At 44.1% G+C, this 17,404-nt stretch overlaps 1 protein-coding gene across 1 annotated transcript in view; it reads left to right on the plus strand.

Moving 5' to 3' along the window:
- Window positions 1-17,404, plus strand: part of Faxc (failed axon connections homolog, metaxin like GST domain containing) — a 56,393-nt gene that overhangs the window by 14,986 nt on the left and 24,003 nt on the right. The window contains exons 3-4 of the mRNA XM_038348406.1: window positions 932-1,128; window positions 10,278-10,501. Coding sequence (XP_038204334.1) covers window positions 932-1,128; window positions 10,278-10,501 — 421 coding nt within the window. The remainder of the gene's footprint in view (window positions 1-931; window positions 1,129-10,277; window positions 10,502-17,404) is intronic.

The following is a 17,404-nucleotide window of genomic DNA, read 5'->3' on the forward strand; positions in this document are numbered from 1 at the left end:
GGGATCTAATGATGTCTTTTGCTTCTGCTGGCACTAGGCATGCATGGGGTGCAGACATACATGCAACCAAACACTTATACACATAAAATAATAAGTACATTTAAAAAAAGATGAAGAGAGGTGTGTGTTTAACTTAATACATTGTCAGAGGTTTTTAAGTGGTTGGCCAATTAACATCCCTGCCATGTAGTTGAATCCCTGTTTTCTCAGAGGGGCTAACATTTGCTAATATCTAACAGGATTTGCATTACCTATTTGTACAAAGTATGAGGAAGAGTTTGTGGCAATCAGATTAATTTAGGTTGTATAGTCTGCAAAACAGTGGATACAGTTCTAACAATCAACTTTGAGGTTTAAATGACTTTATTTATTGAGAAATGTGATTGAAGACATGAAATTCTTCAGGATCCGCTCATTCATGTGGTCCAGGTTTTTGCTTTTCATACATTAGAGAACACACGTTAATGTAATTTTAACAATTAATTGTGTGACTTGATCTGGCTACCTCCTTTCTGGATCAAGATATTCTGAGATACCGTAAGCTTCTAATATGCTTACAGATCAGAATGGAGCTTGTCTGGACAGCTTCTGGATACCACCCCTAGGACTAGAAATGAAAGGTTTGGGCTGAAAACCAGGAACCTGCTGAATTTCCTTTAGGAGACACTGCAGTGCCTTAGAGTCCCCTAACTCCCTTAGTCTAGATAGAATTTGAGTTCATGATAGAACCTATGGGAATAAATTAATATTTTCATGTTCAGTAAAAGGCTCTCCTTCCCTTCTAGCGTAATGATCTTAAAGAGTTAATATGCTGAGCTCATTTGAGTAGATAGTACAGGCGCGAACACTCATGGGTTGGGATGTTTGTCTCTGCTAACCGGGGAAATTCATAAACACATTGCTTTTCTCTTTTTTAAAAAATGCTATCCAGAACTATTTTGGTGGAAAGCTCTCTGCTCAAGGAAAAATGCCTTGGATTGAATATAACAATGAAAAAGTGTCTGGCACAGAGTTCATAATCGACTTTCTGGAAGAGAAACTTGGAGTGAACTTAAACAAACACCTTGGCCCTCATGAAAGAGCCGTCTCAAGAGCCGTCACCAAGATGGTGGAAGAGCACTTCTACTGGTGAGTCCCTGCTGTGTGTCCCTGCACTCTCCCAGCTAGCCCAAAACCTTTTGGGTTTTCCGAGACTCACCTTCTCATTTTTTTGGCTACATTTTACTTACCTTTCCCAAAGTGTTTTTTTTTTTTTTTTTTTTTATCAGAAACAACTTTGACTTAGGGTCAGAGTTCTCTCTGTTGTCTCTAAGCACACCAGGACTCCACAGGTATTCTCTAGAGCCCATCTTCCACAGCTACAACCACTCAGCTCTGCCAAAAAGCCTGGAAGTTTATAAGCAGACTGCATTGCAGTAAATCTATCATGTACATTGAAACTTGGATTTCATTTATGATAACACAATCTTCCTTTGATATTTTTCCAACCACATACACACGCAAAACCTTCACAGCCTGCTGGATTTTAGGTGAGGTGGTTATTTTAATTTGTGGGGCTCATTAGTACAACCTTCTGAATGACAGTGCATCAGACGCCTTTAATCCTAGCACTCAGGAGGCAGAGGCAGGTGGGTCTCTGTGAGTTTGAGACCAGCTTGGTCTATAGAGCGAGTCCCAGAACAGCCAGGGCTACACAGAGAAACTGTCTAAAAGGGAAAAAAAAGAAGAGAGGAAAAAAGAAAAGAAAAGAAAGAAGGAAGGAAGGAAAGAGGAAAGAAGGAAAGAAAGAAAGGAAGGAAGGAAAGAAAGAAAGAAAGAAAGAAAGAAAGAAAGAAAGAAAGAAAGAAACAAAGAGCGAGCACCGGACACCAGAGGAAGGCATGGAAGGCTAAGTAGAGATTGGACTCCTCAGTGAAATCAATTACACGTTTGTGAGATAATGTCACCTTTCCTTAGATAGCCCTCTTCTCTGATTGCTGTAATTCATAGTTCATTCTCCCCAAGTTTGAAGCATCACATAAATGTGAAGCGTCATACAGTTGGGCTTGGGTTGACCATTTGCTCTGTTTCACTTTGGTGGCCCCGTGCTACTTCAGCACCATGTGGATCAGTCCCATTTGGCTAGTCTTGCTTTGCAAACCTATTTGTCTTGTGGTCTGTTCCCCCTTACATCTAGTTTCTGACACTTCACCCCTTCTCTATACTCCTAGAGATGACAGGAGGTCTCTTCCAAATATTTGCAGACTTTTACTTTGACCTCAATACTTAATTAAACATCATTAATCCTGCTTTATTAGCATTGCTATTTCTTGGCCAGATGTTGGCCGAGGAGCTTTCACTAACCACTTCCTCCCATCCTGGCCATCTCCTCTGGGACTGGCTGTGCGATTCTTCCTCTCTGGTGCACTATTTCATCTATTTGCCTTCTTTATAAGTAGAAAACTGCAAGTTCCTATCTCCGAGATTTTAAACGAACCTCTATTTTTCTCTTCCTGTGTTTGGTTTTCTTAAAACTCTGTTTATCCTAGGCATTCCACGTCCTCTCCCCACCCCACTGTAAAGATGAAGGACGGCTGAGCAGGGAGGTGCCTTGTGGGAGAGTGTAGACATAGCAGTGTGGAAGAGAGCAGACTGAGTGTTTGCAGGAGCCTGGGGCCTTCCATGTAATGCTGGTGGAGATGCCAGGTCTGCTTTGTCACAGTGGGCATTAAGATGCATGACTGTCCAGCTCGCTTGGCTTCTGGAAAAGGCTTTTGGAAAGGATCTAATGCCATTTGTTTGCCAGGTTTCAAACCTGGCTCTGCAGTGGCAGAGGGAAACGAGGAGCCTGACCTTTTGACAGTGTTCTAATATTTTTATTCCTACTTTATTCTCTGGTAGGAGCTCACAGATGACATGCTTCTGTTCTTCTCTTCACTAGCCCTCAGCTAATATGGGAGGTAGGGTGAGCTGTGGATGTGAGCCAGAGGGAGCAGGAGGAAAATCATTAACTTCCAAGAGCTCACTACACTTGGCTAGTATTGCTTCTCGAACTCACTTTCTATTAGAAAAATTGGGGGGGCATTTTGAGATATAATATATATTCATGTCTAGTAGCAAAAGGAAAACAAATCTTTGTCCTATTTCATTTCCTCCCCCTCCCCATTCCTTCCTGAAGAGACTCCCCCACACCCTCTGGGGAGCTCTGTATCCCCTCTCTCACAAGAATGTCTAAACCACAAATCCCTGGACTGCCCTTCTCCTGTCCTGCTCTTTTCGTCTCAGAGAGCAGAGTGGAAGCTGGGCCCTGTACAGGAACTGGGCTCAGTGTATGGAATTTCCTGTGAGATCCTCTTACACGTTAACAAGCTTTGGGGGAAGAGTCAGTAAACCCTTGGTGCTTGGCTCAGCTATTTGATCATCTGAGGTTTGTTTTTTAGGTATATTTTATTTTGGCCTGAATCTTTAAAAATGTTTGGATACAGTTTTCTGCAAGGCAGAGGTGATGGAAAGCCAGCATTGTTATGTAACACGACATAATTTCGAAGCTCTGGTTTTGGTCCGTTCAGATAAGCACAGTCAGCTCTAAAGTTGTTTCTCTTGCACTTGAAATCTATATAATTATATCCCACTTGCATTATAAAAGCTATTATTGAAGACGAAGAAGGCTTTTTTTCTTTCTTTCTTATCTCCTTTGTTTTATACTGAGTGCTTAAGTTAGATCCAATGCTTGGAAACTGGTATAAGAGGTTTTCTGAGACAGAGAATCAAATTACCAGAATGAAATTGATTTTTGTAATACCCTTGCTTCTTCAGTGATACATACTGCCCCCTTGTGGCCATCAGAGAAGACCTCAAGAGGCTTCTAACCCTATATAATAAGTACAACCCTCAACATTTTCAGTGATACAAATCTGCTTCTAGGTTCCCCATAATTTGTGAATTCTAAGTTTCAGTGTCTTTTGGCACTGGTATTGAAGCCAGGGCCATGTGCATGGTAGACAATTACTCCAGTGCTGAAGGCCATCTCCAGCTAGAGCTTGGCTTTTGGTGTGATTTTAGTATCTGAGGGAGATGGGGAACCTGCATAAGATGGTTTACAGGGAGCCCGAACACGATGGTGGATTATGATGGCACAGATGTATTCCACTTTTCTCTTTTCTTACCCAATTTTAACTGTAGGGAGTGCTCCTGTTTGGATGGCTTGTGAGATTTGAGGGCAGTGGAAGAAATATATCATTAAGTTTCTATCCCTGTATAATAGAATATAGATAAAAGGCAGCAAGGGTATAACCCCATGTGGAGAGAGGTACATTATATATATATATATATTTAATATATATATATATATAATATATATATAATAAGCCTCTCTTATATATATTTGTTTGAGATAGGATCTCACTGTATTATCTTGGCTAGCTGGGAACTCATAAAGATCCACCCACCCCTGCCTTCTGAGTGCTGGAATTTAGTGTGCCACCATGCCTGGCAGTGAAAGGCATTCTTATGGCTTGAAAGACCAAGCTCTCAGACTCAATAGTTTATAACTTTCTGTTTAGTAGTATTCATTTATGCCTTGGGCCTGACTTCATGGTAGATTATGGTGGGGATATAGCTCAGAGGTTGAGTGCCCGCTTAGCAAGCACAAGGTATTGGGTTTGATTCTGTACTAAAAATCAAATCAAAACCAAACCAAACCAATCAGGGATCAACGCTTTTGCCCCATTATTTTCTTCCTTTTCTCCACCTTGATGTATTGGTCTCCTTGAGAAAGTCGTGTTAGGTAGTCTAGTGAGTTATGTAAACTCACTGTCCCTCTGCCTCAGCCTCCCTGGTGCTGGGTATGGGCATGGATGATGATGCTCGGCCTTTTGCCTGTTTTCTTGGTTTCCTTTAGAAATGTTTGAGCAAGTTTTAAATCTTTAAATCTTTGACCCCATTCTTGTTGGCAAGATTAGACCCATTAGTTGTGCTAAGGAAAATGAGGATCTTAACTTTCTGAAATAGATTTTCCCATGGTAAATTTCTCTAATTGCTTATGCTACTCTGCTTTCCCAATTGACCCTGCCTGCTGACTCCGGTTAATAATTCACGACTCCCTGTGCACTGGGCTTCTTCCCAGTAAAGATAAAGGTGTAGACACCGGTGCCAGCCACTTCATCATCTTCCTCATGGATCCTTCTCTCTGTTTTTCCTAAGTACATGACCTCCTCCCGCAGAAACATCACGTAGCCAGCATTGGTCCAGTTAAAGTTGGTTTTCACTCAATCAACAATTCATGCTTCAGCAAATGAAGTGAATGACCACTAGCATACAGATACCATGCTCCTACCCCAAGTGGCTCTCAGGCTGGCTGGAGCCTTTATAGAGAAAGCCGTCCTTAAGCCTCCAGGGTTGTCACTTGCGGGAGGGAGAGCTTGAGTAGCAGAGGGAGGGCAGCAAGCACCCACTGGTGAGATGAAAGCAAGGCTCCCAGAGGAAGCGGCAGCGTGATAGTGCCAAGGACAACTGGAGTGGCAGGTGAAGGAGCCTATGGTAAGGGCAGTTAGGATGTTCGGGTACAGGAGGCAGTGTCTGTAAATACTTGGAGCCAAGAAACAGGGGTTTGGAGAATGTCTCAGTCCATCCAGGCTCCTGTCTCTGAAGAGCAGTTAGCCTGAGGCCAAGGTTTTGGCAGACTCGGTGTTTAGTGAGGGCCTGCTTTCTGGTCCACACATAACCATCTTCTTATTGTAAGATCACTTGACAGAAAGGATATGGAAACTCTATGAGTTCCTTTTTATAAGGGCAGTAATCTCACTCTTGAGTCCTCATGACTTAAGTACCCCAAAGGCCCCCTGCTTCCTAATACCACCAGACTTGTTTCAATATAAGAAATTTGGGGACATGAACATTCAGTCTGTAGTGGGGAAGGGAGGTATATGTATTTCTGTACAGCTGATCTGAAGGGTTTATGGGAGGCCATATTGAGAGATGGAGACTGGGAAGGGCCAGACCTTGGTGAGGGTCCAGGGGTTTCCGTCATTGCAACATGATGTAATCTACAAATGTGTTGGCCTGTGAGCATACGTTAGGCACACCTGGGTGGGAGCCATGGAGAAAAATCTCCTGGAATTCCTGACGAGTGACTCCTGGGATTCTTCGAGGGTGAGGTGAAACAAGAAGAGAGAGAGAGAGAAAGAGAGAGAGAGAGAGAGAGAGAGAGAGAGAGAGAGAGAGAGAGAGAGAGAGAGAGAGAGAGAGAGAGAGAGAGAGAGAGAGAGAGTCCAATTTTGGAAATGTAGTTTGCATTTCCTGAGGGTCTCCTGTGTGGGACTCCTGGGTCTCAGGACAGAGGTCTGGGTTAGGTATAGATTTGGGCATCCCTTTGAGTTGCTGGTATGAGTTAGATCACCTCATGACTGTAGATTAAGTAGGTAGGAGAACAGAAGAAGAGTAAATAGATAAGTCTTTGGACCTTGGGAAAAATGGGAGGGAAACCAGCTGCATGAGCTAAAGTTCCCAGAGAGGCTAATCGTGCCAGATATGGTAGGGTTGTGAGAACTGCATTCAGAGAAGAGGTGCTGGAGGGCCTGCGGCAAGTTGCTGACTGCTGGATTGGATGAGAGTTGTTTGGGTCAGGGGATGAGGTGGGATCTCTCACCATTTTTGGAATCCTGGCTGAGAGTAGTATCCTTAACTGTGACATCGTGGAAACACACAATATGATGTCCCCAGCTTGTCATAGCACTTTTGACACTTGGTTGGAGTTGATCCCTAACAAGCCTGTGGGGTCCTTCTTTGACCCTGGTCTTGGATGGGGGCAGTAGAGAAACAGAGAAATCAAATACAGAGCAGGTGCAGGGGAGATAGACCCGAGTTTGATTTACATAACCCGTATTTTAAAAACGATGAGTTTGGGGACTGGAGAGATGGTTTAGTGGTTAAGAATGCTTGCGGTTCTTCCAGTGGAGTTGAGTTCTGTTCTTAGCGTCCACAGAAGGCAGCTGGCAGCCACCCGTAACTCCAGCTACAGGGTATCTTCTGGTTTCTTAGGGCGCATGCACACAGAGTGTACTGCCTGCACTGCTCCCGCACAGGAAACCAGGTGTGGTGGTGTATGCTCATAATCTCAGTGCTGGGAAGGCCTGGGACTTATTGGCCAGCTAACCTAGCTATACCCGGTAAGTTCTAGGTTGGTAGAGACACCGCCTGAAAAAAAAATTGTGGGGCAGAACCCGAGGAACCTCCAGCCTCCATACTCACGTGCACATATGTGCTTATGCACTCTCATAACGTGTTCACTTGTGTACATAGTGAACATGCATGCATGCAGAGCAGAAAGGGGAAGAGAGAATGACCAGTTTGCAAGGTTACTATTAGGGCAGAGTTCTGAATGAGCTCAGTGTTTCTTCTTCTGTACCATGTTTTCAAGCTGCAATTGCAGGGTAAGAACCTAACACCTTTGACGTCCTGTCATCCCTGCTGTGTGGCCCGACAGCTGCCTTTACTGCCATCTGCTATTCTGTACCCATTGTCATACCTTACTTCCTGAACATGCCCACATGCATGCTTCCTTCTCTGGTGAGAAAAGAGAAGTCACCATGGGGCAGGAAGCTTAACCTCTGTAGCCCTGTATCCTTTATAAGACCCACATCCGCCTCCCCCACCCTTCTTGGAAAATGAGATTTCTCTCTTCTCCATACCCCCTTCCAGCCTCACTCTCTTATCTTTGAGCTATGGTTTTCTGACATTATCCTTATTCTAGAAACTTCCTTGGATAATCTCATTTCCCCTCACAGTTTTAAAACTTGCTAACAGTCCCTGTCCACCAGTTCTCTGTGGAAAGTCTGAACTTGTCTCCTGAGTTCGTTCTACTTTCTGAACATCTTCAGTTGGTGGCTTTTTGGGACCCTCAAATGCACCTGGGGAACCTGTCTCTCCTTCCCCAAAATCATTCCGCCCTGTGTAACCTAGCCCTGATTAGTGAAATCCACTTAAATGATTAGCCTGGGAGAAAAACACCCACTTTTTCCTCTTATCTGTCAGTTACTGGACTCTTCTGCCTCAGCATCTCTCCACACACCACATGGCCCCTCTCTGTCCTGGTCTAGTCAGCACATCATTTCTTGCCTGCCCACCATAGCCTGTCTTCTAGCCGGCCTTCCTCCCAGCACTGCCACAGGTCTGACGATGTTTCTTGTCGGGCTGAAGTTTCCCAGTGCTTAACCTTTCCTTTTGGAATTAAGTGATTAAGCTTTCCCAGTGCTTAACCTTTCCTTTTGGAATTAAGCGATTAAGCTTTCCCAGTGCTTAACCTTTCCTTTTGGAATTAAGCGATTAAGCGTGGCCCTGCGGTGATCTGCTCCGTAGCACCCATCTGCCCCAGGCCTTGCAGATTTCCTCACACACATCCTGGAGCCCACACTCCTGGACTTCCTGTGGGTCCAGCAGGTCAGTCTTCAGGCCAGCACCTCTTGAGCTCATGCCTGTCCATCCTGCAGTTCTGCCCAGAATCTAACTTGTGTGACTGGCTGACACAAAACTTCCTTTCTTTTTACGTGAACCTTCCCGGGTAGAGTCATCTGCCCCTTATGTTTGTGCTTCAGGCGCCTCCTCTGTTCTGACATTACCTCTCTGTATTCAGTTTAGAATTAATTTTTTTCCTAAGGCCGTTGGATTTCCAGACAATCAAAGATTGTGTAACCCTGTTGTGAATTTCGATGATGTACAATTAGAATTTCGGTGCTTATTATTCTAACGAAATGTGAAATCCACCGCTAGATTATTGCAGATATAAAATATTCACATTTGCATAGAATTCAGTGGAATAGATGTGAGGTATTTTACACCAGAAGGCCTGTTGCTTGCACTGTCTATGAACAGTCAAATATTGCTGTGAAATACTTTTTCCTGTTTTCATCAAATGCTTTATTTTGAGAGATTTATGAAACACACACATACACACACACACACACACACACACACACACACACACACACAGAGCTTTCTACAAGAATTGTAGGTATTCCTTTTAGAAGATAATAGGGAAGAGTTATATATGGCATAGTATGGAGAGGGCATTAAAATGAGGACTTTTTAGTAAAAATTCAAGGATGATTAAAAAACTTTAGGTAAACCTATTTCTTATATATTTTCATTTTTAGTGGAGTGTACCCCAATAGAACATAACTACATAAAAATGCTAAAAATTTCAGGGCATTTTTTGTAGTGCTAGGGATGGATGCCAGGGCCGACACATACCACTGAGATGCATCCCAGCTCCCATTTTCTTCCTAATGCATAAAATAACATTTCTTTGTAGCTACAACTTACTATCATCCTTTGTGTTTTTCTAATAATATTTATTTTTACATTTATGATTTTTAAGAGGCCATTACTAAATATTAGCCCACATCAGGAGTAGAGATAATGATCAATACATTTTTCAATTGAAATATATTTCCTGTGTATATTCTCACAGCTCTATTCTCAGAGGGAACCCTTTACTTTATATCTGACAACATGGTTAGTTATAAAAAGGCACTTTTGAGATTGTACAGGTTTCTAAAACCAAGTAAAGAAAAGTACAGGCATTGCAACCAATAGGATGCTTGACTGTCTGTGTGTGTCCTGTGGGAAAAGGGGATGGGTGAGTTTGCCACAAGTGCCACCCAATGGGAAAAGCCACTCCACAGTTCCTTGGGTGAATACTTAAAATCTTTGGAAACAGCTTGAGGGAGAGAGTTGATTTTTCTGGAGAGCAAATAATTTACATGTTCACAGCATATAATTTATGACATATCGACACAGACAGGTGTACCTTCCCATAAAACTTATCCACAAAGCAAAAAGGTGTCTTAAGAACTAACCCAAGCCCTTTCATCATGAAATGTAAAATACATACAGTATAGAAAATAGAAACACACGACTTAGCACAGAGCCCTTGCCTGTGGAGCCGTCCTTAGGCTCCAGGAGGGAGCGATGCCCTCTTCCCCCTTGCTGCTGCCACTGCAGTGCTCCCCGTAGCATTTGCCAGCTCAGGTGAGAAGCTCCAGCTTCTATGAGATGGCATAAGAGGAAGAACAGAGGAGGCTGGGGAGATTCGGTCAAACAGGAGCACGTGACACTGTCATCCAAGGCTTGTAAGTGTAGACATGGACCAGAGCTGCTGTGGTAACGCCTGGCCCCAGGTTAAACGCTGGGGTTGTTTGGTTCCTCCAGGGAGTGCTAACTTCTGAACAATGCTTCTGAAAGTGACTGCAGAGCTACACATCTCCAGTGCACTGTAGTAACTTGTTTCCACACAATTCCAGGACGTTAGCTTATTGCCAGTGGGTGGACAATCTCAATGAGACCCGGAAGATGCTGTCTCTTAGTGGTGGTGGTCCCTTCAGTAACCTGCTCAGGTGGGTCGTGTGCCACATAACAAAAGGAATTGTGAAACGGGAGATGCACGGCCACGGCATTGGCCGCTTCTCGGAGGAAGAGATTTACATGCTGATGGAGAAGGACATGCGGTCTTTAGCGGGGCTTTTGGGTAATGTACCACACCTTCTATATTTCTGTGTTCACTGTTGCATGACGAGTAGACTGCTGCTGCTTTACGAGCTTAACTTGGTTGGGGTTTTTGCTCCTACGCGTAGGTTGCATTTGCACCATTTAACCAAGTCCCCTTATTTCCTGGAGCCATCTCTGGTATTTGATATTAGCGTAGTCACCGAGGTTCCATGTGAGAATATGTGGAGCCTGCTTCAGCATCAGGACCTGGCTGCAGGGGATGCTGTCATTTCCCAGTGTACTGTGAGGATAGGGCGATTCTGAGCAGGGAACCTCTTCTATTTATGAATGGGCCAGGCTGGTTGTGAGAACATACGCCAGTAAAGTTAGACAGACGAGGTAACCATCGGGCTTCTGACCTATTTTTTTTTTTTTTGTGTGTGTGTGTGTGTGTGTGTTTGTGTTGACATCGTCTTAGACCTGTCATGTTGGTGTGAAGCCTTAGCTTTCTTCTTCCTGGCATGTTTTATCCCAGATGTTGCATTTGTTGCACGGCATGGGCTAAAGTGTGTCTGGGGAGCTCCCAAGAGAGGCATGGGGCCTTCAGTTCCCATGGACCAGTGAGGATGGACATATTCCACTCACCAGCTGGCCACAGAGAGCCCTGGGCTGCTGTACTTCTGCACTGGGCGAGCTTGATTCTTTGCTCTGACAGTTCACAAAGAGACGGTTCAAAGTAAGGGCCTAGATGTGAACTAATGTCCTCTAGTATGGGGCAGTTACAGGTACCGAATCCTCGACGGGACTTCTAGTTTTATTTTCAGAAGTTGGTTTTGTTCCCGAGCCCTCCCATGAAGGCAATGATTTCCAGATCTGTTACCATCCTCATCTTAGAGCATGTTAGATTCCTTGCCTCCATGAGGAAGTGGGGTATGGGACTTGTTTTGTTGAACCTACCTGGTGCTTGTAAGTGGAGGCTCTGTGAGCATCACCTCACTGGCAGAATCACCTGCGTTGACCACTCTTCATTGTTCCACATGCCAGATACTTGCTGGACCCAGAATCCTCCCCTGAACTCCATTTGGTGCCTTGCTCTGGGAATTGAACTCTTAGCCTCAGATGACCAGCCCTGAGTTGGGTCCTTCTTCCCTAACAGTGGCAGTAGCTGTTTCTGACTCACTCCTCCTCCTTTCTAGTGAATGCTTCTGGAAGCCTCAGCAAATAAGCAGTTGAGTCCCAGAGTTATTGTGGCAACGATTATGGCAGTAAAAGCCTTTTAACAACTGCACAGCATTAATCTGCACACCAGAGCATTGGTAAATCTTGCTTCACTAGAGTGTTTCTTGTTGAGAGAAGTTTAGGGGGCAGGGTGAAGGCACTAATGTAAACAGACACTTTCTCTAAGCACTCAATGACTAGACCAATGCTTTGTTCCCAATCGGGATGACAGGAGGCCAGTGCATCACTAATGGGTAGCCTGGAGACCTTGTAAGCGCGGTAATTTGCCCTCAGTCAGCTCATTTGTTACAGTTTCAGGTATCCGTGGCTGACTGTGATCTGAATGAGAAGTCCCATTTAATATTTGTCAATTTGAAGTTGGTTGCTGTCCTGCGTACCATGATACATTATTTTTCTTTTCTTCTATCTTTTCCATTATTAAGTATTCTGAACCATGTGACTAAATGTCTGGTATCACTTGGGCTGGGAAAACTTACCAGACAGACTCTATTTTGCTTACTGCTTGTCTTATACTTTGGTTCTGTTAGTTCCGAGTCTATAGATACTTCATAAAACAAACAGAAAATAAAGACAGTCTGAGAAGAAGATTTGTACAGTTATGTCTATTATTAACAAAGAGCTCCCCAGCTGTGGACATTAGGTATGCAATCAAAGTAAGAAAAGACCATGGAATCCAGGATAAAGTCAAATAAGACCACCCTTTTGATAGATGAGGAAATCTGAAGCCTACAGGGATTGGATGACTTTCCAAAAGTCACACAATCAGGTGGATGTGAGCCGGGATTCAAATCTGGAATATCAAGCTTAAGACATTATTTTCAAACTGCTGAATCTTTGCATGCCTTGAGTTTGGGAACCCGAATGAGGTGATGAGGGAATAAAGCAAGGTCAGACACATACAGGAGAGCTCTGCCTGGGTGGTGTGGACTCTCTGATGGAGAAGCTGCAGCACACTCAAGCTCAGTGTGTTTATTATATACAGTTGAATAAGGAGTCAGGGTTATGGCAAACAGTGGAGTCAGGGACACAGGTTAGGTAATCATGCTAGGAACAGTCTCAGCGGCGAAGCAGCCTCAGGCTGTAAATCTGGGCTGAGGAGACAAAGCTACGGTAAACATTTTGTGTACATGCTATCAATCCGCGCATGAACCAGGAGGGAAGGCTTTGCCGTTGCCATGGGTCTGAGGCACTGCGGTCCTTGGCATGGCTGTGCACACACTGACAACACATGTTCACTTAGGACCCCATTGGATCCCTACTACCCAATTACACCCCCAAATTTCCTCATTAATTATGCTTTAAGGTGAATTTTTATTACCTCAGGATGGCAGATATAGAACATTTCCGGAGGTAGTCAGAACCTGGACTATGGAATTAAGGAATGGTCTCTGAAGTAATGTTTGAGAATGTTTTATTTGCTCGCTCCTAGAAGTGGACTATGGGATGATTTCTGGTTGTCTGGGAATGTAGCTCTGTTGCAGAGTGCCTGTCCAGTGGAAGACCCCGGGCTGCACCGCCAGGACTGCAAACGAAACAAAACAATCATGGGCATGTCTGTAAATTGAGGTTGTACCCTTTCTCAAGAGGCATGCTTTTGAGAGCCTGCTCCGGTAGGAGCCAGATGATAAATGGGACTTACAAATGGAGGTGATGAAAAGCTGACTTCCAGAAAGCATCAATTGCTTAATAAAAAATTGATTGCGCATTTTCTAGTGTGAAGTATTTGAGTACGAAAATAGCTCAGGGTCTCTTTGGTTTTCAGTCCTTGTTGACATCAGGTTGGCACATTTGTAAGAACTACATGCGTTGGCTATTTTAATAAGTATTTGTGATCTTGATGATTTAGTGAAGGGTAAATGATGCAAAGGAGGGAGTTCTGCCAGAGGCGGTCTTCCTCCCTCAGCCGCCACCTTCCCAAGCATGTGTAATTAAAAGGTGGTGCAGTTTTACAAAATGGTTATGTGGTGGTGCTGGCTAAAAGGAGTCATTCACTTCTGTTTTTCAAGTAAACGTATTTGGCTCGTCACTTAGTTCTGGGTTACATAGAAAAATAAACTATTCTTCAAGAACAGCAGAGAAAAGCATTTGTAGTGAGAAATAGAAAATCTCTAGCCCTCTTGGGTAACCACCTTACCTTTTGTTTTTTGTTTTTTTTTTTTGGTTTTTCGAGACAGGGTTTCTCTGTGGCTTTGGAGCCTGTCCTGGAACTAGCTCTTGTAGACCAGGCTGGTCTCGAACTCACAGAGATCCGCCTGCCTCTGCCTCCCGAGTGCTGGGATTAAAGGCGTGCGCCACCACCGCCCGGCCCACCTTACCTTTTGTTTCTCAGACCTTCCGAGTCACAAAACAAGATTGTATTTTGTTGCTTTTGAAAAAAAAAAAAACAGATTTCATAGTGATGATCACAGCTAAGTGTTACAAAATATGGAGGTAGTGACCGTGTGTGTGTGTGTGTGTGTGTGTGTGTGTGTCTGTGTGTGGTGCATGCATGACGGGGGAAAGAGGTGGGTTGAAATGAGCTTTGGTTTCTTATCTAGAATTTCTACTGACTTCTAAGGCTCATGATGGAGTAATAATAGGCTCCTGGCTGTGGGAACTGGATTTGGAGACCATCCATCTGAGCACTGTGTGTCTCTGATCATGATGAAGCAGTATAGACTATTCAGTTATACCTTTGCTTTGGGACATTGCAGGTCCTGTGTGGTGAAACTACCATGATCTCATTTGACAGTAGATGAGTAATTGATAAATGGAGGGTTTCTTTTGGTGTGTGTGTGCACGCGCGCACGCGCGCGTGTGTGGTGTGTGTGTGTATGTGTGTGTGTGTGTGTGTGTGTGTGTGTGAGAGAGAGAGAGAGAGAGAGAGAGAGAGAGAGAGAGAGAGAGAGAGAGAGAGAGAGAGAGAGAATAATGAAATCCAGTTTTAGGCATGGGGACCAACACTGTATAGGCAGTGGCTAATAGTGACTGTCTGCATACAGTTAGAAGACAGCCAATAATAAGCTCAGGATTTCTGGATCTAAGAATTAATTCTGAGTAGAATATTAAATTCACAAATCCCCACCTGCTCTTTTTGTTCTAGTTAGAGTCTCAGGAAGCATAGTCTGCTCTCAAACTCACTATGTAGCAGAGTCTGGCCTTGAATTCCTGATCCTCTTGCCTCAGCATTCTGAGAATTGGGATTACTGGCATGTGTCATTATGAATATGTTAAATTATGGATACTTTTTAAAGGATGGGGACAAAAAGAGTCACAGGCTCTAATGCCCCATAAGACCCATTTCCATGGGCTAGAAACATAGTAGGAGGATATATTTGTAAAAATGAGAATTCAGAGCAGTTTCTTTTATCAAAGAGGCATGCATTGACTAGCATGCTGAGATCTTTGTGAAGGGCTTAAGAGTCAGGGATGAACAAGTTTGGCACAGCTCTGAGTTAGCAGGGCTGCCATGAGAAATAAATATTGTTGGGAATCATTTGTAAAACCACACATTTGTGAGGGATGCCTCTGGGAAGAACAGGATGCAAAGAGGGCAGTTTTCAGGGTAGTGGTTGTGGGCAGGATATGGTCATTCCTGGAGTGGGTTATTGCATTGGGGTGGGGTGACATTTAAACTGGGTGCTGAAACATAAGCCAGAGCTGAGCAAACGTGTGTGTGGAAGGAGGCAGGTCTATCATGGTGGATTGAATAGTGTGGGATAAGGAAGGAACATCTCGTAGAAAGATCTAAAAATCAAACACAGCCGGGCGATGGTGGTGCACGCCTTTAATCTCAGCACTTGGGAGGCAGAGGCACGCGGATCTCTGAGAGTTCGAGACCAGCCTGGTCTACAGCGCTAATTCCAGGACAGGCTCCAAAGCCACAGAGAAACCCTGTCTCAAAAAACCAAAAAAAAAAAAAAAAAAAAAATCAAACACAGCTGGGAGTGTTCAAAGACTGAACAGGTGGCCTGTGTACTTAGAAATTTTACAAGAGCAGAGGGTTGTTGGTAGGCAGAGGTAGGCAGGGATTGAGAGCATACAGGTGTTACATCACAGAAATATTTTTGTGCTTCTTGTCTGAGAGTAAAGGAGACCAAGAGAGACTTAAAGTAGATAGGTAGGGACTGATGGGATGGCTCGGCAGATAAAGGCAGCTGTTCCCAAGCCTGATGAGCTGAGTATGATTGATCCACAGTGCCCTCGTGGTGGAAGGAGTAAACCAACCCTCAAAATAGTCTCTGACCTCTACACATGTGTGTTGACATGTGTGCTCACACACATTCACACACAGGGAGAAAATTTAAAAAATACAATAAGAATAAAGTAGGAACGTTGCAGAGCTGTATATGTTAGGGTGGTGGCCGAGTGTGTGCCTCTGTGTGCTCCTCTCTCTCTCTCTCTCTCTCTCTCTCTCTCTCTCTCTCTGTGTGTGTGTGTGTCTCTCTCTCTGTGTCTATGTGTCTCTCTGTCTCTGTCTCTCTCTCTGTCTCTGTCTCTCTGTCTCTGTCTGTCTCTCTGTCTCTGTCTCTGTCTCTGTCTCTGTCTCTGTCTCTGTCTCTCTCTCTCTCTCTCTCTCTCTCTCTCTCTCTCTCTCTCAGAGAATTGTTATTGTCCGGGAAAGGTAAGAAGGTGCTGGGACTACAAAGACGGTGGTAGAGCCAGGCTGACAGTCATGGATTATGGCTGAGTTTAGAGACAGAACTGGAAAGTCAGTCATTTGTGGAGGGAAGTGGGGGCGATGCAGTGTGGTAAGGAGCAACTAAGTTATGGACATGAACTTAAAGGGAAAAGTAGCTGTTCACAGAGCCAGTGTTCAAGGAGGGGGATGTAGGCAGATTTTTCTGTCCTGTCAGCCAGCTCCCAAACCACCACGGAGACTTCTTATTAATTATGAAAGCTCAGTCAATAGCTTAGGCTTGTTTCTAACTAGCTCTTATAACTTAAATTAACCCATTTCTGTTAGTTTCTGCCTTGTGGCTTTGTTACGTTTACTCTGCCCGTGTTGCTTTCCTGATTCCTCCGTGTCTGCCTTCTTGCCAGTGTCCTCTCTGCTCCGAATATCCTACCCCAACTATTGGCCATTCAGCTTTTCATTAAACCAATCAGAGTGATATATCTCCACAGCGTACAAATAGATGATTCCACAGCAGAGGGGCTCGTGATTTTAGGTGTGGGTATGCTGCGTCTTAGAGGAAACTCTAGTCCAACCAGGGCTAAACACTGCTCTGAAAAAAAAAAAGGCAAAAAATAACAACCAAGAACCAAAAAAATCTTTATTGATGTTTATATTTTAGGTTTGAATATAGAATGAGATGCTTAGTGCCTGTTTTGGTTGCTTTTCTGTGATAAAACACCACACTCAAGGTAACTTGGTTTAATTAGACATACAGATTGTATGAGCATTAGAGTCCACACTGGTGGAAAAAAGGCATGGATAGGACGGCTGAGAGCTCACACATTAAAACAGAAGTGAAAGGCAGAGAGAGACACTAGGAGTGGTGCTAGTCTATTGAAACCTCTGAGCCCGCCCCCAGTGACAAACCTCCTCCAGCAAGGCCATGTCTCCTCATCCTTCCCAAACATTTCACATCAGCTCTGCAGCTCACAGGCCTCCTGAGGAGACGCTGGTGATCGCAAGCTGTGTATCACAGCCACTGAACCCCACAGATACTCTCCTCAGTGCCGGAACTATGCCACATGCCATTCAGGCGTACTAATTGTT

Source organism: Arvicola amphibius, chromosome 11 (genome assembly GCF_903992535.2).
Source record: "Arvicola amphibius chromosome 11, mArvAmp1.2, whole genome shotgun sequence".
NCBI lineage: Eukaryota > Metazoa > Chordata > Mammalia > Rodentia > Cricetidae > Arvicola > Arvicola amphibius.